We start from the raw sequence: 21,170 nt of genomic DNA, 5'->3' as shown, positions 1-21,170 counted from the left end.
GTGTTGATTTTATTTGGTGATGTTTCCTTTGTATATAATTATACGAAAGTCTCTCATTACTTTGCTGGAAACTGAATTTTAGTGACACACACTTGATATTGCTAGAAGTTCAAAGGGATACTTTGGTTAATCAGTCTGTTTCCTCTTTCTGGTTCCCTTCATGTTGACTATGACTCCATAATATTAACAATGTTAAACTCCACCTCCAGCAACATTCTCAAGAATATGCTTTAAATGTCTCAGTATTGCTAAGGTGGTGCCACATAGTTCCACTGTAAATGAAGGATGAGCACTTGAGCAAAGTCTGTGTAGTGATAAAACACTGATGGCTCAAAGTCGTGGTTAGTCTGAATCAATCGAAATGAAAACAGTGCTGACATAGTATAGACCTCATAGACATCACTCCCCTATCAGGCCAGAAAAATCAAGCAGATACTCACAATGTTGACACAATTGTGTCAAAATTGCAAATAGGAACTTTTACTTGAAAACATATTTTAAAACTAACAAAGACACATCGCATTATTGTCTGCACCTAAAATGTTTTTTATTATCATTATCAAATTGTATTACCATTTATTCATTTATTATTGTCTGGGTTACAGTTACAATAAAATGTGTATTTTTGTTATGTGTTTCTAGACTGTAAAGGCTAAGAGATCACCACAAGGCTTACATACTGAGAGTACAGCCTCACACCAAACAGTACATTTTCTACTGTCACTATGCACCCACAGTTGACATCTGGAAAGTGACTTAACCCAAAACTCCTAATATCGGCCATGCTGCATGAAGAAATCATAAAAGGCATTGATGTTCATTCAAACATAAAACTCTGCATATCTTTTTCACTCAGACCCAAAAGCTAAGTTTAGAAGTTCAGAATAAATTCCTTACATCTGTCAACACGCAGGTTTGTTTTGTTCTTTGAGTGTAAAACAATACAGTAAAAATTTCTTGAAATTAATCTTCGGGAGATAAAATTATGCCTACCTCAGGAGAAGCATCACAATCTCCAAACACCTCAGCAAAGTCAGTGGGACTTTTCCTCAGAGTCTGGTCAGCAGGCAGCGTGTTGTCATTGTAAGATGACACGAATTTAAAGTCACTGGTTCTTGACCCTGTTGTCAGGTAGGCGTCATAATTGTAAGCGCTGCGTAAAGTTCCTGTGCCGTCAACATCTGCGTAATTAGGAGGGAGATAAGCGCTGGGGATGGCTACTGCTCCATCAAACAACAGTCTGGGCTTTCTCCTGCGACAAAACCTCACACCCAGGATGATGATGATGAAGGTCAGAAAAAACGTGGACACGGACACCAGAGCGATAATCAGGTATGAGGTCAGCTTGGAGTTCTTCTCATCATAAGAAATGTCCTTCAGCTCCGGCACCTCAGCCAAGTTATCAGAAATAAGGAGATACATGGAGCAGGTGGCAGACAGAGAGGGCTGTCCGTTATCTTTCACTGCCACAATCAGGTTCTGTTTCATGCTGTCAGACTCAGAAATGTCCCGCTGTGTCCTGATCTCTCCGCTGTGGACACCAATGGTGAAAAGTCCCGGATCAGTGGATTTCACTATATGATAGGACAGCCAGGCGTTCTGTCCGGAGTCCGCGTCCACCGCGATCACTTTGGACACCAGAGAGCCTCCGTGTGCAGCTTTGGGGACCAGCTCGGTCATGAAGGAGTTGCCCTCCGGGGTGGGGTACAGGATCTGAGGAGAGTTGTCGTTCACGTCCGATATGAAGACGCTGACGGTCACGTTGCTGCTCAGCGGAGGAGAACCGTTGTCTCTGGCCATCACCTGGACTTTAAAACTCCTCAACTGTTCGTAATCAAACGACCTCACAGCGTGGATCACCCCCGTGTCTCCGTTAACAGACACATAGGAGGACACCGGGGCGCCCTGCACCTCACCGGCTAACAGAGAATAAATCACTGTGCCGTTTTGTCTCCAGTCGGGGTCTCGAGCAGCAACGGAACATAAAGTGGAGCCAGCTTTGTTGTTTTCACTCACATATGCGCTGTACGACTGTTCCTCAAACACAGGCGGGTTGTCGTTGATGTCTGCTACAGATAACTGGACACTTTTAGAGGAGGACAGAGGTGGAGAGCCCTCGTCAGTGGCGCTGATTGTAATGTTGTAATCAGACACTAGTTCACGGTCCAGTTGTCCTGTGGTCACCAGAGAATAATAGTTTTTAATGGAAGGAACCAACTTAAAAGGGACGTTTTGCTGAATGGAGCAGCGGACCTGTCTGTTACTCTCAGAGTCTCTGTCCTGCACGTTAATGATGCCCACCTCTGTACCAGGTGACACGTTCTCAGGTATGGGGTTAGTCACAGACTTCAGATATATCACTGGGGCGTTGTCATTGACATCAGTGACATCAATCACTACTTTGGAATCAGATGAAAGACCATAACCATCTTTGGCATCGATGCGCATTTCATATTGAGAATTACTCTCGAAATCAAGTGGTCCTATGACTCTTATCTCTCCAGTTTTACTGTTCAGTGAGAAAACATTTTTAGCCCTGTCTGAGATGCGGCTAAACTCATATGTTACCTCTCCATTGACTCCCTCGTCTGCGTCAGTTGCACTTACTGTGACCACTACAGTATCAAGGGCAGAGTTTTCAGGTAGACTTGCTTTATAAACGGCTTGGTCAAACACTGGGGCGTTGTCATTAGCATCCAACACAGTCACATGGATGTTGGCGGTTCCTGATCTTTGTGGACTGCCACCATCGACAGCAATCAGCACGAAATTTAAATCGTGTTTTTGTTCACGGTCTAGCTCTTTGTCTAACACCAACTCGACGTTCCTAGATCCATCAGTATCGTCTCGAACAGATAAAATAAAATGTTCATTATTTTGTAAGCTGTATTGTTTAACTGTATTTTGTCCGATGTCAGCATCATGTGCTTCGTTAACACGATATCGAGCTCCTTTGTCGGCCGATTCGCTTATTTCCAGTTTTATTGTATCCTTTGGGAAAACTGGTGAATTGTCGTTTACATCCTGGATGAGCAGTGCAATGCGGTGCAGCTCCAGAGGGCTCTCTAGGACCAACTCGAATTTAAGCATACACGAAACCTTCTCCCCACACAGCTCCTCCCTGTCGATCCTTTCCTTGACGACAAAACTTCCTGTTTTTACATCAATATCGAAGTAGTGCTGATAGCTTCCCTCAGCATCAATACGGGCTTTACGAGTGAACAATTTCCCTACTTCCAGCCCGAGGTCCTTGGCAACATTTCCAACAATAGATCCGGGTCTCATCTCCTCCGGAACAGAATAGCTGAGGTCTGCGGTGGTGATGTGGACAAAGACAGCAAAGCCGTAGACAAAACTGACCAACGATTGCCATTTATGGTCCATCGTTTGTCCCGAAAGAAGACACAGATACGCAGACTTTCTTTGTAGCTGATGAAATTAAAGTGAGATGGTGAAATTCAGACACACCAAACCTGCAACAATGGCAGCTCTGCTTGTTATGCTACAAACTGCTTTTGCAGTGGGTGGAGAAATTACTCTCCACGTATCTGTGAGTGAGCAGCGACGCCGTGAGCTTGTTTGAATTATTACAAATGAACCACTTCTAGCCCAGCATTAAAGTACTATAGCTGCTGTCATGATCGAAACGGTAACTTCAATGTTAAGGCTCAAAGTGAAATTGTTTTACGAGCACGTTTTTAGGTTTGGTTTCAAACGCTCACATAGAAAAAACAGACTTCAGCACCACGGACAGCGTTTGAACGCTGAGGAGTCGATCCAAACATTTCTCTCCTTCAGCATTTGAGGCTATCAAATAAGAACACAAGAACAATAATCCTGGTCATAAATTCCATGTGATTATGGATGCATTACAACTTCTGCAAATTGAAATTGGCAAAAACGTGTTCCAATTTTAAACATAATTGGGTCCACATAACACGTGCACCTTCTTTTTACATTTACTCAATTCAGACTACGGCGCCACTCTATTTTCTCTGTGAAGCATTAGGTGGTTAACAGACACTTATACAATGAAACCTATCAGGCATAAGCAACGTCTGAGGGCCAGAAGGGCAGGCTCAGTGTCATTTATTGAATAAAATGCTGAGTAAATCAGCCATTAATAAAAATCTAGAACATGATCAAACCTGACGACCAGCATCATACTGACTGCAGGTGTTTATCGTGCATTAAATGTCTGATTCAACATTTTTTTTGTGCTGGAGCACACATTGGGTCAGCCTGTGATTCTGACAAGTACATAGAAATTCTAACTTTGATTACTGATACTTTAAACGTTTAATGGGATGAAAGGAACACATAACATTATGCCAAAAAGCAGGTTGATAAACGCAATGGGCAGATGGCTGCTACAGATTCGTTTCTATGCAGGAGAAAGAACGTCTCCCTTCATAGAAAAAAACGGTCTGAATTTGGTTAAAAGGTAGAATTGCTTATAGATATCTAATATATCAGTGTAACTATTGTTCAGACAGACTATACGAAAATATACATCAGTGCGTAGTGGAACCTACTTACAAGCTAAAATGTAGTCATTGATATGTGAAAAAACAAGAGCCGAGACATACAGACGTCTTTTAAATGAATGCCTACTGAGTGGCTGGGCGGTAATGTCCCATCTTTTCTACAGCAGACGAGACAGAAATTGTGAAAGACGCTGTATCAAATCTTAATCAACTATTGAGGTAAAAGTGTCACAGCCGAACAAAACTAAAGTCAGACGATATGTTATTAGAGAAATGAATTAAAAAAAACACGACATAGTGAAGCGCTTGTCACTCTTTTATCATCATAAATAAGGGGGATTATGGTATTAAAGAAAATTGCACAAAAAGGGATATGACTGCTCGTGGATCAAATTAGCCAATGCAAACTGATGTGTATATGCAAGACAACTTGAAGTTCAGTGCGATATTACTGGAATATCATAACCTACGTTAAATGTTAAATACAAACGTGTACGTGGCCTACCTCTGGAGATTCATCTTGTTGACCAAACACCTCAGCAAAGTCAGTGGGACTTTTCCTCAGAGTCTGGTCAGCAGGCAGCGTGTTGTCATTGTAAGATGACACGAACTTAAAGTCACTGGTTCTTGACCCTGTTGTCAGGTAGGCGTCATAATTGTAAGCGCTGCGTAAAGTTCCTGTGCCGTCAACATCTGCGTAATTAGGAGGGAGATAAGCGCTGGGGATGGCTACTGCTCCATCAAACAACAGTCTGGGCTTTCTCCTGCGACAAAACCTCACACCCAGGATGATGATGATGAAGGTCAGAAAAAACGTGGACACGGACACCAGAGCGATAATCAGGTATGAGGTCAGCTTGGAGTTCTTCTCATCATAAGAAATGTCCTTCAGCTCCGGCACCTCAGCCAAGTTATCAGAAATAAGGAGATACATGGAGCAGGTGGCAGACAGAGAGGGCTGTCCGTTATCTTTCACTGCCACAATCAGGTTCTGTTTCATGCTGTCAGACTCAGAAATGTCCCGCTGTGTCCTGATCTCTCCGCTGTGGACACCAATGGTGAAAAGTCCCGGATCAGTGGATTTCACTATATGATAGGACAGCCAGGCGTTCTGTCCGGAGTCCGCGTCCACCGCGATCACTTTGGACACCAGAGAGCCTCCGTGTGCAGCTTTGGGGACCAGCTCGGTCATGAAGGAGTTGCCCTCCGGGGTGGGGTACAGGATCTGAGGAGAGTTGTCATTCACGTCCGATATGAAGACGCTGACGGTCACGTTGCTGCTCAGCGGAGGAGAACCGTTGTCTCTGGCCATCACCTGAACTTTAAAACTCCTCAACTGTTCGTAATCAAACGACCTCACAGCGTGGATCACCCCCGTGTCTCCGTTAACAGACACATAGGAGGACACCGGGGCGCCCTGCACCTCACCGGCTAACAGAGAATAAATCACTGTGCCGTTTTGTCTCCAGTCGGGGTCTCGAGCAGCAACGGAACATAAAGTGGAGCCAGCTTTGTTGTTTTCACTCACATATGCGCTGTACGACTGTTCCTCAAACACAGGCGGGTTGTCGTTGATGTCTGCTACAGATAACTGGACACTTTTAGAGGAGGACAGAGGTGGAGAGCCCTCGTCAGTGGCGCTGATTGTAATGTTGTAATCAGACACTAGTTCACGGTCCAGTTGTCCTGTGGTCACCAGAGAATAATAGTTTTTAATGGAAGGAACCATCTTAAAAGGGACGTTTTGCTGAATGGAGCAGCGGACCTGTCTGTTACTCTCAGAGTCTCTGTCCTGCACGTTAATGATGCCCACCTCTGTACCAGGTGACACGTTCTCAGGTATGGGGTTAGTCACAGACTTCAGATATATCACTGGGGCGTTGTCATTGACATCAGTAATGTCTATGATGACTTTAGCGTAGGAAGTCAGTCCTAAACCATCTTTAGCTTTTACTCTCATTTCAAAAGAACTTCTTTCTTCAAAATCAATCACACCAGTTACCCTAATTTCTCCAATTTTAGGATCAATTGAGAAAATATTTACATCGTCATCAGATACGTGTCCAAAGTCATACGTCACATCTCCATTGACTCCCTCATCTGCATCAGTAGCGCTCACTGTGACCACAACAGTGTCTAAAGGAGAGTTTTCAGGCAGACTGGCTTTATAAACGGCCTGGCTGAACACTGGGGTGTTATCATTAGCATCCAGTACAGTGACGTGTATGACTACAGTACCTGATCTCTGAGGAGAGCCTCCATCTAAAGCTGTGAGGAGCAAATTCATTTCTTTGTCTTTCTCTCGATCCAGGGTGTTCTCCAGGACGAGTTCAACCTTGTTGCTGTCAACAGCTAGAATAAAGTTGTCGTTCTTCTGTAGGTTGTACCTCTGAACACCATTTTGACCTATATCTGCGTCATGGGCCTCCTCCATAGAGAAGCGGTTGCCCTTGTCTGCTGACTCACTTATTTCCATTTCAATCAAATTTTCTCTGAATTTTGGTGAGTTGTCGTTAACATCTTGAACATGAAGACTTAGTCGATGAAGCTCCAGAGGATTTTCTAACACCAGATCTACTTTTAAAACACACGAGGGTTTCTTGCCACAGATGCTTTCTCTGTCAGTTCTCTCCGATGTGATCAAATCTCCGGTATTCAGATTAATGTCACAGTACCGCTTACGGGTTCCCTCAAAATCAATACGGGCCTTTCGGGAAGATAAGGTCCTCAGATCAAGACCGAGATCTTTGGCGATATTTCCAATAACAGACTCACGTTTCATCTCTTCTGGAACAGAATAACTCAGGTCTCCATTAACGAGGTGCAGCGTTACAATGAAGGAAGCAAAGAACAAGATCCGACGAAGCCCTGAAAATCCTTTGTCTGCCATCCCGACACAAAAAGGCGACCTCAGCCTGGCCAATTTATACTTTCCAGTCCGAAAACATACAAACTTCCCAAGAGCAATCAGTAATCCAACGCTTCACAGTATTTTACACGATCAAATGTGCTCGGAAATATAGCAGTTTCTCTGGAAAATCTGCAGCTGATATCTGTGTGGTAGTAGTGGGTGGGGAGGTGAGCGACTGTTTTCTGTCAGCCAACAGCGACACCATGAGCACACTGGTATGTAATAAAATATTCTAACCAAGCCTAAAGTCCCATGAAGACAATATTTACACATAATTCATAGATGCATGTGGTAAATGTTTTATTTTCATCATTCGATCAATTTACTGTGACTCGGTCAATAAACGCAACTGTTGTTCAGCCTAATACAGCTGCCCTGACTGAGATTTAGTTTAAAACATGTTGTCTCAAGTTTACTATAAACGGGAAGTAGGCTGTAGACAAACAAATAATGTCTGAGCCTCTGAAGATAAGGGCCGGCGAAATGTCCAGTACAACATTTTAACATTTACAATTTTGTTCAACACTCTGATTGTAATACACCAAGAAGTCTAAGAACATATTGTAACATAAAACTGTGGTTGTGCGCCCAGATTAAGATAATGAGCTCAACCAATCATGTAACCAACAACAACCCAGTGTCTTCATTAAAAATATATTAAATTGTGTTTTTCAAATATTTCTTATTTAGAGTAATTCAGACAGCATGACTGGGGAGAAAAACACATCTATAAAAGTCGCTGCCTACAGTGCCTGAGCGCCTGAGGAGTGTTTCAGCACCACGGACAGATACCTTGAGATTTGGCAGGATAGGTGTTGGAAGTGTTGGTCTATTAGCCAGTTTTCTTAGACTCTATTCATGTGAGGAACAGACAGTTTTACAAACGTAAACAAACTAATTCGCAGAATCAAAGCTGAAGACATCTGACTGTAGGCTGACTGTGACCTCGGAGCTACGTTTACATCACCTGTTGATAAGTGATTATGAGTGACAATTTCTAATGACTGAAAAAAGACCTATAAGGCGATCAAGATAAAGCTGAACAAAAATGACAGCATGCATGAAGGACTTTCTGTGACACTAATAACTGCTCTGCGAATAGATTTTATTGGTAACAATGTTCTTGTAACTACACATTTTTCCATGAGGCAAATTATTTTATCTATTTTTTTGCTGGCAAGGTTGAGGTCGAGGAAATGCTTCAGTCGGAATATTTTTGTATTACCACCTATACCAAATGAGTCCCTCTTCAGATAATCCAAAAATGGCTGCTTTATTTAACCTACCAACTGAATTAAATGTTAAAATTGTCTATTTTGCCAATGAGTCATCTTCAAAGTTAAGCTTTCTTAGACAAGACTGTGAAGGAAAAGGACTTTGTGCTATAGTCAACAAGTATAGATTTCTACAATAGAAAAAAATGTTTCTTATCAATAGACAAACAGTGTGGAGACCTATGATTCTGAAGAACAAGTAGCAAACAAGTGTAATCATTTCCTGATATAAAGGGCAGTGATTAAAGACAAGATTTCCCTCCATTATGCAAACAGTTACCTTCAACAACCACACTGTCACTTTTAAATTTCGAATCACAAAAATATGTGCTACAGCCACATTAAAAGGACTCAATAAACAAGCCGAAAAATTCATTGTTACCAGGGAAGAACTTTGAACGGGTCCTACCTCTACAGACGGCTCTAGATCTCCAAACACCTCAGCAAAGTCAGTGGGACTTTTCCTCAGAGTCTGGTCAGCAGGCAGCGTGTTGTCATTGTAAGATGACACGAACTTAAAGTCACTGGTTCTTGACCCTGTTGTCAGGTAGGCGTCATAATTGTAAGCGCTGCGTAAAGTTCCTGTGCCGTCAACATCTGCGTAATTAGGAGGGAGATAAGCGCTGGGGATGGCTACTGCTCCATCAAACAACAGTCTGGGCTTTCTCCTGCGACAAAACCTCACACCCAGGATGATGATGATGAAGGTCAGAAAAAACGTGGACACGGACACCAGAGCGATAATCAGGTATGAGGTCAGCTTGGAGTTCTTCTCATCATAAGAAATGTCCTTCAGCTCCGGCACCTCAGCCAAGTTATCAGAAATAAGGAGATACATGGAGCAGGTGGCAGACAGAGAGGGCTGTCCGTTATCTTTCACTGCCACAATCAGGTTCTGTTTCATGCTGTCAGACTCAGAAATGTCCCGCTGTGTCCTGATCTCTCCGCTGTGGACACCAATGGTGAAAAGTCCCGGATCAGTGGATTTCACTATATGATAGGACAGCCAGGCGTTCTGTCCGGAGTCCGCGTCCACCGCGATCACTTTGGACACCAGAGAGCCTCCGTGTGCAGCTTTGGGGACCAGCTCGGTCATGAAGGAGTTGCCCTCCGGGGTGGGGTACAGGATCTGAGGAGAGTTGTCGTTCACGTCCGATATGAAGACGCTGACGGTCACGTTGCTGCTCAGCGGAGGAGAACCGTTGTCTCTGGCCATCACCTGGACTTTAAAACTCCTCAACTGTTCGTAATCAAACGACCTCACAGCGTGGATCACCCCCGTGTCTCCGTTAACAGACACATAGGAGGACACCGGGGCGCCCTGCACCTCACCGGCTAACAGAGAATAAATCACTGTGCCGTTTTGTCTCCAGTCGGGGTCTCGAGCAGCAACGGAACATAAAGTGGAGCCAGCTTTGTTGTTTTCACTCACATATGCGCTGTACGACTGTTCCTCAAACACAGGCGGGTTGTCGTTGATGTCTGCTACAGATAACTGGACACTTTTAGAGGAGGACAGAGGTGGAGAGCCCTCGTCAGTGGCTCTGATTGTAATGTTGTAATCAGACACTAGTTCACGGTCCAGTTGTCCTGTGGTCACCACAGAATAATAGTTTTTAATGGAAGGAACCAACTTAAAAGGGACGTTTTGCTGAATGGAGCAGCGGACCTGTCTGTTACTCTCAGAGTCTCTGTCCTGCACGTTAATGATGCCCACCTCTGTACCAGGTGACACGTTCTCAGGTATGGGGTTAGTCACAGACTTCAGATATATCACTGGGGCGTTGTCATTTACATCAGTAATGTCTATGATGACTTTAGCGTAGGAAGTCAGTCCTAAACCATCTTTAGCTTCCACTCTTACCTCAACAGAACTAACTTCTTCAAAATCAATCACACCAGTTACTCGAATTACTCCCGTCTTAGGATCAATTGAGAAAACATTTACATCGTCATCAGATACGTGTCCAAAGTCATACGTCACATCTCCATTGACTCCCTCATCTGCATCAGTAGCGCTCACTGTGACCACAACAGTGTCTAAAGGAGAGTTTTCAGGCAGACTGGCTTTATAAACGGCCTGGCTGAACACTGGGGTGTTATCATTAGCATCCAGTACAGTGACGTGTATAACTACAGTACCTGATCTCTGAGGAGAGCCTCCATCTAAAGCTGTGAGGAGCAAATTCATTTCTTTGTCTTTCTCTCGATCCAGGGTGTTCTCCAGGACGAGTTCAACCTTGTTGCTGTCAACAGCTAGAATAAAGTTGTCGTTCTTCTGTAGGTTGTACCTCTGAACACCATTTTGACCTATATCTGCGTCATGGGCCTCCTCCATAGAGAAGCGGTTGCCCTTGTCTGCTGACTCCCTTATTTCTATTTCAATCAAATTCTTTTTGAATTTTGGTGAGTTGTCGTTAACATCTTGAACATGAAGACTTAGTCGATGAAGCTCCAGAGGATTTTCTAACACCAGATCTACTTTTAAAACACACGAGGGTTTCTTGCCACAGATGCTTTCTCTGTCAGTTCTCTCCGATGTGATCAAATCTCCGGTATTCAGATTAATGTCACAGTACCGCTTACGGGTTCCCTCAAAATCAATACGGGCCTTTCGGGAAGATAAGGTCCTCAGATCAAGACCGAGATCTTTGGCGATATTTCCAATAACAGACTCACGTTTCATCTCTTCTGGAACAGAATAACTCAGGTCTCCATTAACGAGGTGCAGCGTTACAATGAAGGAAGCAAAGCACAAGATCCGACGAAGCCCTGAAAATCCTTTGTCTGCCATCCTCGGAAATACACACGTCCACGTCATTAGCAAATTTACGGCACAGAACAAAAAAGACCTTATTCCAAAGAATCCTCAATAATCCAACATTTTACAACAGTGAACGCGAAGAACAATAGTGGTGGAAAGAAGAGATTCGTCTGAGAAATGACCACCGATTTGAATGCAGTAAGAGTGGGTGGAGATGTGTGTGCTACTTTTGTGCTGGCCAACAGCGGCACCATGAGCCGCTTGTCACTCTTAACAGCTGCATACAATATACTCAACTAAACCTTAACTTGCCTTCGCTTCACCGCCTTTCACGCGAACTGTGTGGCTCGTGTAAAATACACACGGTACAATCATATATATAATGTTCAAAGACAAAACACGTAACCGAATGAATAAGACAATTTCATTATTTTATTAATTTTATGTCCAATGAGTTTTGTCTACAGGACAAAAATGCCTTAAAGCTTAAATCCTCATTATTTACATAACTGTAGATTAATGTCAGTACGCAACATACACGTCATGCTTCATGATTTTGTTGCAGGTATGAACTCTTGACTGCTTTATGGATAAAGTCAAATCACATGAGAATGTATTATAGATATGTCTTCCTAACACGAAACATATATTACAAACAACATATTAGTGCTTATTGGTTCAGCTGTTCTGAAGTTCTTTATCTATGTTTATTTGTAGTTCTTACTTTAATGTTTTGTTACAAAATATCATGCTTAATACATCACTGAAGGGGCATTTCAATAATTAAATAATAATAATAACGATTTATTATTGTTGTTATTAGTAGTAATAGATGATGTAGCAGTAGCAGTTGTGGTAGTAGTAGAAGTAAACATGCCACAAATTTAGAAAATATGGTTAAAAGAGACAGAGGTTCAGTTGTACTAGTTGTTTCAGGACCACGGACAGAGCCAGCAGGAGGCTCATGGCATGGGACTACAAAAATAAATAATAAATAAATAAAACAAAAGACTTCAGGTCCTAGAGTTACTGTTTTGTCTCCAGTCAGGGTCCCACGTAGTCCCAGAAGATTAAGTTACACCAGATATGTAATAAATAATAATTCATACTTAACATCCATAATTCACACAACCAATAATCTTCAATATGCCAATATATCTTTATCCCTATAAAAGGATGGATGTGGCCAAATATTTAAAAAGCAGACTGAAGATTAAGGCTGTAAGACAGTTGGATCAATCAAACAAAACTGTGAGTAAACACAGACCCAAATCAGCTCAGCACCATGGAAAGTGTCACACACAGACAAAGATATCTTCTTGGTCTTTCCACTTCGTCCTCTACAATATTAGTGCCTGTAATTTAAAATAGAAGTCAAGGTTTATCTTTATAATAACATTGCCTATGAACGGTTTCCATTGAAATTGGTTTAAAAACAAAGTGGTGCACGCACATACAAGTACACAAACAACATGAAATGTAATCCGCTTAATTGTGCTGTGAAGGCAGATAGTTAAGTCAGAAACACAATGAAACTAGTGTATAACAAAGTCTCCGTTATGACCCAATTGCTTCTCCAATTTAGCACTGCAGTGCTGCGACACTCAGGACGGTCAGTTCACATTGCTGTCCTAAGGCAGAGATAGTCTTTATTAATCCACAAATTACTCTCTTTGCAAAATCTTGAGCCCCCATTACCTACGATGCAACTTGAAATCCAGCAGATTCAGCCATTACAATTATAGCTGCAAATGTATTCTCAACCAACTAGCTTCAAGCAGAGATGAAGAGATGATCACACAGATGTATGTCATGAGACATACAGATGTTAGTCTTACTGTTAAGCACGGGGCTCAGAGACAGGGTGGACCCAAAAGCACGAAGCGAGAACTCACAGACAGATTAACAAGCTTTTAATTCAACACAATACTTACAGAAACAAGATACTTACTACAACAAGGCATGGAAAGCTATGGCTTGGTTCAAGAGACTTTAGACCATTGACGCTTGGACAAGACAAGACAATCCGGCACAAGACAAAGGGAGACGCAGACAATATATACACAAGGTAATGGGGAACAGATGGAGACAATCAGGGCGGGGCAGACAATCACACTGGCGGGAAAACACACAAGGGCAGGAAGTCCACAGCCTGAAACGAGAGGAGAGTTTTAGTTTTCAAAATAAAACAGGAAGTGAGAGACGGGACAAGACACCATAGCCTGTGCCGACGGTACGGTAACTTCCTTCTCTGAGGCAGAAAACAGAGGTGGCTAGTACCCATGTACTACCTGAAAGGGAGAGAGTCCTGTGGCTGTGGTAGGAAGTGTATTGTGGGCATACTCCACCCAGGTCAAATGGTCACTCCAGGCAGTCTGGTTCTGGGAAATAAGACATCGCAGACATGTTTCGAGTTCTTGATTAAGGCGTTCTGTTTGGCCATTTGACTCGGGGTGGTAACCTGAGGACAAGCTGACAGTGGCCCCTATGAGGTGGCAAAATTCTTTCCAGAATCTTGCCACAAACTGTGGCCCCCGGTCAGACACAATATCTGTGGGAAATCCATGGATCCTGAAAATGTGCTGTAATATTACCTTGGCTGTCGTTTTGGCAGAAGGCAGTTTGGGCAGTGCCACAAAATGCACCATCTTAGAGAAGCGATCTACCACTGTCAATATCGTAGTGTTACCACGTGAGGACAGGAGTCCGGTGACAAAGTCGATAGACAGGTGTGACCAGGGGCGTGCTGGAACTGGCAGCGGATGCAACAATCCCATCTGTGCCTGCCTAGAAGTCTTGTTCATAGCACAGATATGACATGCAGATACATAGTCTGAAACATCCTTTGCCAATGTAGGCCACCAGAACCGCTGTCTGATTATAAAAATTGTCCGTTTCGTACCTGGATGGCATGTGAGCAGCGCCGTATGAGCCCAGTGTATAACTTGTGGGCGCAATCGCTCCGGAACAAATAGCCTGTTGTCAGGACATCCGCTCGGAACTGGGTCATCACCAATTGCCTGCTGCACATCGTTTTCTATTTGCCAGGACACCGCTCCTACCACATTAGGTAGTGGTAGGATGGGTTCGGGGTCCCTGGCATCAGGGTCAGGATCGTACAAACGAGACAAGGAATCTGGTTTAGTTCTGGGAGCCCGGTCTATAGGACAGCGTGAAATTGAAACGGCTAAAAAACAGAGCCCACCTGGCTTGACGAGAGTTCAGTCTCTTTGCTTTCCTGACGTACTCCAAGTTCTTATGGTCCGTCCAGACTAAAAACGGCTGTTCTGCTCCCTCCAGCCAGTGTCTCCACTCCTCCAGGGCCGTTTTCACGTCCAGCAGTTCCCGGTTGCCCACGTCATAATTCCTCTCTGCTGGGGTCAACTTCCGAGAGAGGTAGGCGCATGGATGAACCCGTCCATCTGTCGCAGACCTCTGCTACAGAACAGCGCCCACCCCCGTGTTGGAGGCGTCGACCTCTACCACGAACTACCGTTGCTGGTCAGGAACAGAGAGGACTGGAGCTGTGGTGAAAGCCTGCTTCAGGCGCCTAAAGGCCTCCTCGGCCTGCGGGTTCCACACGAACTGCTGTTTGGAAGAAGTGAGAGCATGCAGTGGAGCAGCAATGGAACTGAAATTTCGGATAAACCGGCGATAAAAATTGGCAAAACCGAGAAACTGTTGCACCTTCTTCCTGTTACCTGGTGTAGGCCAATCGGCAACAGCACTAACCTTTACAGGGTCCATGCAGATCTGATTAGCTGAAATGATATAGCCCAAGAAGGAGATGGTGGAAACATGAAACTCACACTTTTCCGCCTTCACAAACAGCTGATTTTGTAACAGGCGGGACAAGACTAACCTGACATGAGCCTGGTGCGAGTCTAAGTCAGGGGAAAAGATAAGAATGTCATCCAAATAAACGAAAACAAAGACATTCAGAAATTCCCTCAGCACCTCATTGATGAAGCCCTGGAACACTGCTGGAGCGTTCGTGAGTCCAAAAGGCATCACCAGATACTCATAATGCCCTGTCGGGGTGTTAAAACCTGTTTTCCACTCGTCCCCCTCTCGAATCCTGATTAAGTGATAAGCATTGCGGAGATCTAACTTCGTGAACACAGTAGCCTGTTGCAACAGCTCAAAGGCGGAGGATAATACTGGGAGTGGGTAACGGTTCTTAACAGTTATGGCATTGAGGGGACTATAGTCTATACAGGGTCTGAGGGAACCATCCTTCTTCCCCACAAAAAGGAATCCTGCTCCAGCGGGGGAGGAGGATGGTCTGATGATCCCAGCCTTGAGGGACGAAGCAATATACTCATCCATGGCCCTCCTTTCGGGCCCTGAGATGGAGTAGAGTCGTCCCTTGGGGATGGGTGCGCCGGGAAGCAGTTCGATGGCACAGTCATGAGGTCTGTGGGGAGGCAGAGATGTAGCCCGAGTCTTGCTGAATGCCTCCCTAAGATCCCTATAACACTCAGGGACCTTGGCAAGGTCGGGGTATTCAGCGGGGTCCACCATCTCAGGTTGTGAGTCTCTGACCATAGAAATAAAATCAGATTTGCACCCCCTGCAGGCCTCCCCCCAGGCCTTAATTTGTCCTGATCGCCAGTCTACATGGGGGTTGTGTCTCTGGAGCCATGGGTATCCCAGAACCAATGGGTGCTGTGCTGAGTCAAATAGGTGAAAGTACATGAGCTCTGTGTGGTCTGGTTCGATGGTCACCTGAATTGGCTCTGTCCGGTGAGTCACCTGGCATAGTACTTGCCCATCCAGAGCGCTTGCTCTGAGCTTCAGAAACATACAACTTAACCAAAATAATGTTACCTACCAGGTTACATGTTTGAGGCCTTATCTTACAACTTGACATTTTTGAAACGATGCTTAACAAAGTGCTAATGTGTGTTGAACCGTGCTAGCTTAGTACGAAGCTAGTACCGCATACTTTGACGTTATTAAGCTAATGATGGTCGACTTCCTTTACGCGCCATTTCTGTTGCCATGTTGGTTACCATAGTGAAAACGTAAACTTGTTTAGAGCTTCAGAAAAAAACATACAACGTAAACCAAAATAATGTTACCTACCAGGTTACATGTTTGAGTCCTTACAAGTTGTCATTTTTTAAACGACGCTGAACAAAGTAGCTAATGTGTGTTGAACCGTGCTAGCTTTGTACGAAGCAAGTACCGCATACTTTGCGGTATTAAGCTAATGATGGTCGACTTCCGTTACGCGCCATTTCTGTTGACATGTTGGTTACCATAGTGAAGACATAGACTTACCGATTATGTCGTAGTTGCTGAAGTCCCGAACAGCTGAGCTGGTCTTCACAATCACCTCGTCTAAACTGCTGGACTTTAACATTTAACATTTAAATGACAACAGGATGAAAGCAGAGCAAAAGAAGAGAGCACCGCCACCGCAGAGTTACCACTGCATTCAACTGACTGGAGGGGACAATTTTATGTGACGGACCGGTGCTAAACCTTAATTACATCCGCCACCCGGAGACAGGAATTTAGAAAAAATTTAAATATCTTTCCGATATATTTAAATATCTATCTGAATATTTATTCAAGTATGTTTATTTAAATATGTAGTTTACAAATTGCCACATTTTTATTTTAAGATTTTTTAGTTTAAGATTTAGAAAGTGATATTTGTATTTCTATTTAGGACAGTTACAATAATGTCATATTTATTTTTTTAGATACATGTTTTGAATGTAAGTTTTTGTAGCAAAAAGAACACATAACACATCCGGATATCCAGAACACCCCAGTCAGAATTCTGGTCCATATACAAACACTGCAGGGATGAATGTTTGGTCTTTTGTTCTTGTTCACAATGTCTGTAGAAAAAGTATTGCATGTGTGAGCCTATCGCTCTCCTTTAATGCAATGCAAGACATGCAATAGTGCAACTGAAACACGACTGAAACACGACTTGTCTCAAGATTCAGACGAGGATTTGTATATCTCCTCTATTACCCAGTTTGATATTAAAAGGGGGACAGAATTCAAATATCTTGGAATATAGTAAGTAGTAAGTTTAAACTTTTCTTTGAGTTGTAGAAAAAGGACACATTTTCTTCGTATTTCTTACTATGGGGATGCCATTTATCAACATGTTGCTGTTTGTATTCTTAGGCACAGAAATTAAATTTATCATAGAAGATAAAGATAATTCCACCAACTAAACCTTTACATTAATAGTTGGCACATACTGTTTACTGTCATATTGTTACATATTGTTACATATTGTTACATGCCAGGCTGAAAGCCAGGGGGCACAGTGCAGTTGTGGGTGTGTGTGTGTGTCTCTTCCTCCTGGTTCTCTCTCTCCTCCGCTCTCAAGTGCCATCAAGCTAATTGGCCTGCACCTGTGTGGTGTGGATCACTGTCAGGGCTCCTATAAAAGGACTTTGCCTGCAGTGATCGAGAGGTCTGCATGGTCTGCTGGAGCTGTTGGATGTGGTGTTGAATGTTGCCAGTCAACTAGAGTTTGTTCGAGTTGATTAGGTTGGTGGAACGAGGGGTGGGATAGGTAAGATGGGGTACCCTATACATTTCTCACACAGGTAGATAACACTGTCTAGAAACAATAGGTTTTAGGGTTGGTGCCACCTCTGTGTTTCTATTTGGTTAAGCTTCTCTTTTTGATAAGTCAGGTTTTGTTTGAGTTTGTTTTCAAAACCAGATTCAGTTTAGGCCCTGTTTTATTTTAATTGTTTGAGTTTATTTGGCACAACCCCTCATCCCACCCTCTTCTTCCACACTTGTGAATTTTGTTTATAGTTGTAAGTCAATAAATTGTTGTTGTACCACAACTACTCCATCTGTTTTGATTGTCCATGTTAATGTCTCCTTTCCATCATTGAAAGGAGATGTAACATAGTTGTAAAAATAATGTATCTGAAATTCTTGGGGGGGGGGGGATTGCAATCTTGTCATCAATCTCTTACTTCACCTAACTTAGTGACTGTCTACTATCTGTGGATTCTGGTACCTGCACTGATTTAAAGACCGTCTTTACAGTAAGGACAACTATGCACAACCAGCCTCTCTTAAGCTGCATGATGGCCAAATTTGAACAGATGTAAACTGACCTGTATTGAATTGTTGCACTAAATTACATCAAAGTATGAAAAGGTCTCAATATATGTGTATTTCTAATATCAATGCAATTGACAGTATCATTTAGTGAAAACAGTGACACCAGTGATGCAAAATTTGATCCAATGTTGCAATATTTTTTTGTTTCTTTGTCTGTTTACACATTTTTGGCCTATTGTATTAATGCCTACAGTGAATTTACCAACAAATGAACCAGGGAAAACAACAATATTTTAAAGGATTTTTTTTTTTTCTTTAATTCATTGAAGGGACTGTAACTGAACATCTCTCTAAGAAGCAGAATCAAAAACACAAACTGTTTGGCAAAGACATCAAAATGATGAAAAAAACACATCATTACACTGAAGGTTTAATTGTACTTTGTTTTATTACCCTGCTCTCCACCGCTTTGTGATCTAAGTAATCCTGAAATCAATTGAGTGAAAGTTCAAATGAGATGGGACAAATTCTCTTTTCTGTATGCTCCGCCACTGTGGCCAAATGTGCTGTGATTCTCTAACCAGGAGATGGCGCCTTATACTCATCTCTCCTGCTGATTGAATAAGTGCAGCAAACAGGAGTGAATGGAAAATGTTATGTGCTGCCATCCTGTAGCTTAGTATGATGAAACAGTAATATTATATTATAAATAACAAGAACCTCGATTTTAACAGTTTCTGGAAATCTCTGACATTGTCAACCCACACACATCTACGTCCATCTCCTGATTTGTTACATTCAAGTGACTGTAAAATGATGAAAGCCAGTGTCCAAAGGGATACATCCTGCAGGCAGTGCATCATGGTAGGAAGTCCAACGCCCTCCATCTGTTACACTCTAAAATGCAGAGCACAGCCATTGGCACAGTAGCCTATCAAATGACCTCTGCATTGTGACTGCAATATTTGTGTGTATTAGGCTACTGCAGGCAGACATTATTACCGTGGATACCAGCACATCTATTTTTGATTTCCAGCGCTGGTAATAATCACGATAAAAAGAAAAAGCTACAGTTTGTGGTGACACCTTGTATAATAAACCATCAAGGCATGTGAGCTGTATTGTACAGTATAAAACAGCACACATGCCTTGATGTTTTACTTCTATGGAAAATGAAATACAATACAGTATTTCATCCATAGCTTTTCATTGTCATTTCCTCTCGCAGCCTCATTTAGAGATATATAGCTAACTTTTTTGTCACCCCTTTTCATCTATTTTTTCCTGCCATTTTCAGCATAATGAACCTTGTGTCCAGTCATCCAATTTTGAATTTAGCTGACATTCTTATGAACTGCAAATCTACAGAGACTACATTCAACTTTTTAAACTATATTTCATTAAATGTAAACTCCATGAAACACCAAATATCAAGGCCACATTTGCACACCTTATTTGTTTATATTTAGGCTACCAGGAGGCCAATGAAGATCATTCGCATTAATCACAACAGTCTGAAGCAAATTTACTTAATTCTCAGCATACTGTCTGTTCCATTAACTCCTTTGCACTTTTTCAGACACACTCTGTCTCTACAGTGGTATTTGTTATGCTGTTATTGTCAGAGGCCAAAATTATTGTGCACATTAATCTCTCCATCATCATTCATCCTGGCTGCTTCCAAGTCACTCCATTTGCTTTCCTCAGCAGGTTGATGGTTTTGCTGAGTCACAGCAGCTGGCAACATCACCAGCCAACACACCCGCTAAGACAAACACATGCACACTTCAACTCCTGTGGTCCCTAAATTGGCATATGTTTACTGTGGTCTGTGTTATCATTTGTTTAAAGCAAAAATCATCAGACCATTTTAGTTGTTTGACCCTTTTTGGTCTTTGTCTCTCAGTTTGATTCATATTGTATAAATGATGGTAGACTCATGCAGTACACAATATGTTATATTTATGTTGTGTTTAAAGTGGTTTACTTGAGTCTCTGAGGAGTTGACAGCTCATAAAGAGAGTGAACACATTGGCTCACTGCTCTGTTCGCATGGCTCTGTTCACTCTACCATAATATATATCCATATTCATTAGCCAGAGATTCACTGCTCTGCAGACAAAACACTGCAGGCTACTTTCCTGCACACTGAACCGGTTTGCTTGTTTGTTAATTTGTTTGTATAACTCAAATGAGCCAAAATTCAGTAAGACCAGAGCACATTTTGCGAATGCTCATGGGAATTATAACTGCAGGCATTTTAAATGTGTGGGTGTTAGTGGTTTTTGTTAAAGTGTTGTTCTTCCATGGATCTGTTGTTCTTAACAGTAAAATGTCAGTGAGGAGTCAGAGACACTGTTTGTGGTATTGAATCATCAAATCAGCAGCCATAGTCATCTGTGCTGTCAGTGGCATATGAAAGGGCACACCACCACACATACCATGACCCCATCTATGGCACCACGCTGTTTCAACCTTCCTGTGTTTGGTTTGCTAAGTATATAAGGTGGTTGCCATAGAGACTGTTCTCCAAATAACTGTAACCATAGAAACCATTTTTTATCTGCCTCTTGGAGAAAATGAAATAAAGAATGGGAACATTTTCACAAGCATTTTTTAAAAACATGAACTCTTGAACTTCTCTCTCTGCTACCGGATGTAAGATGAAAACCAAA

The 21,170-nt window shown here is 42.6% G+C and overlaps 2 protein-coding genes and 1 pseudogene across 2 annotated transcripts; all 3 read right to left on the bottom strand.

The window, feature by feature from the left end:
• Positions 1-770: 770 nt before the first annotated feature.
• Positions 771-3,384, bottom strand: LOC139207647 (protocadherin gamma-A12-like). The gene is made up of 2 exons (XM_070837383.1): positions 994-3,384; positions 771-785 (listed from the first exon to the last, which is right to left on the bottom strand). Exons 1-2 carry the CDS (start codon positions 3,382-3,384, stop codon positions 771-773), a joined length of 2,406 nt encoding a protein of 801 aa, XP_070693484.1.
• Positions 3,385-4,965: 1,581 nt separating this feature from the next.
• On the bottom strand, positions 4,966-7,400 carry LOC139207646 (protocadherin gamma-A11-like). Its single transcript, XM_070837382.1, has one exon. The coding sequence runs from the start codon at positions 7,375-7,377 to the stop codon at positions 4,966-4,968; it is 2,412 nt and encodes an 803-aa protein (XP_070693483.1). The 5' UTR covers positions 7,378-7,400.
• Positions 7,401-8,987: 1,587 nt separating this feature from the next.
• LOC139207645 (protocadherin beta-16-like) lies at positions 8,988-11,719 on the bottom strand (annotated as a pseudogene).
• Positions 11,720-21,170: the final 9,451 nt, after the last annotated feature.

This window comes from Pempheris klunzingeri, chromosome 9 (genome assembly GCF_042242105.1).
Source record: "Pempheris klunzingeri isolate RE-2024b chromosome 9, fPemKlu1.hap1, whole genome shotgun sequence".
Classification (NCBI taxonomy): Eukaryota; Metazoa; Chordata; class Actinopteri; order Acropomatiformes; family Pempheridae; genus Pempheris; species Pempheris klunzingeri.
The sequence above is the reverse complement of the archived record's forward strand: the minus strand, read 5'-3'. Positions and strand labels throughout refer to the sequence as shown.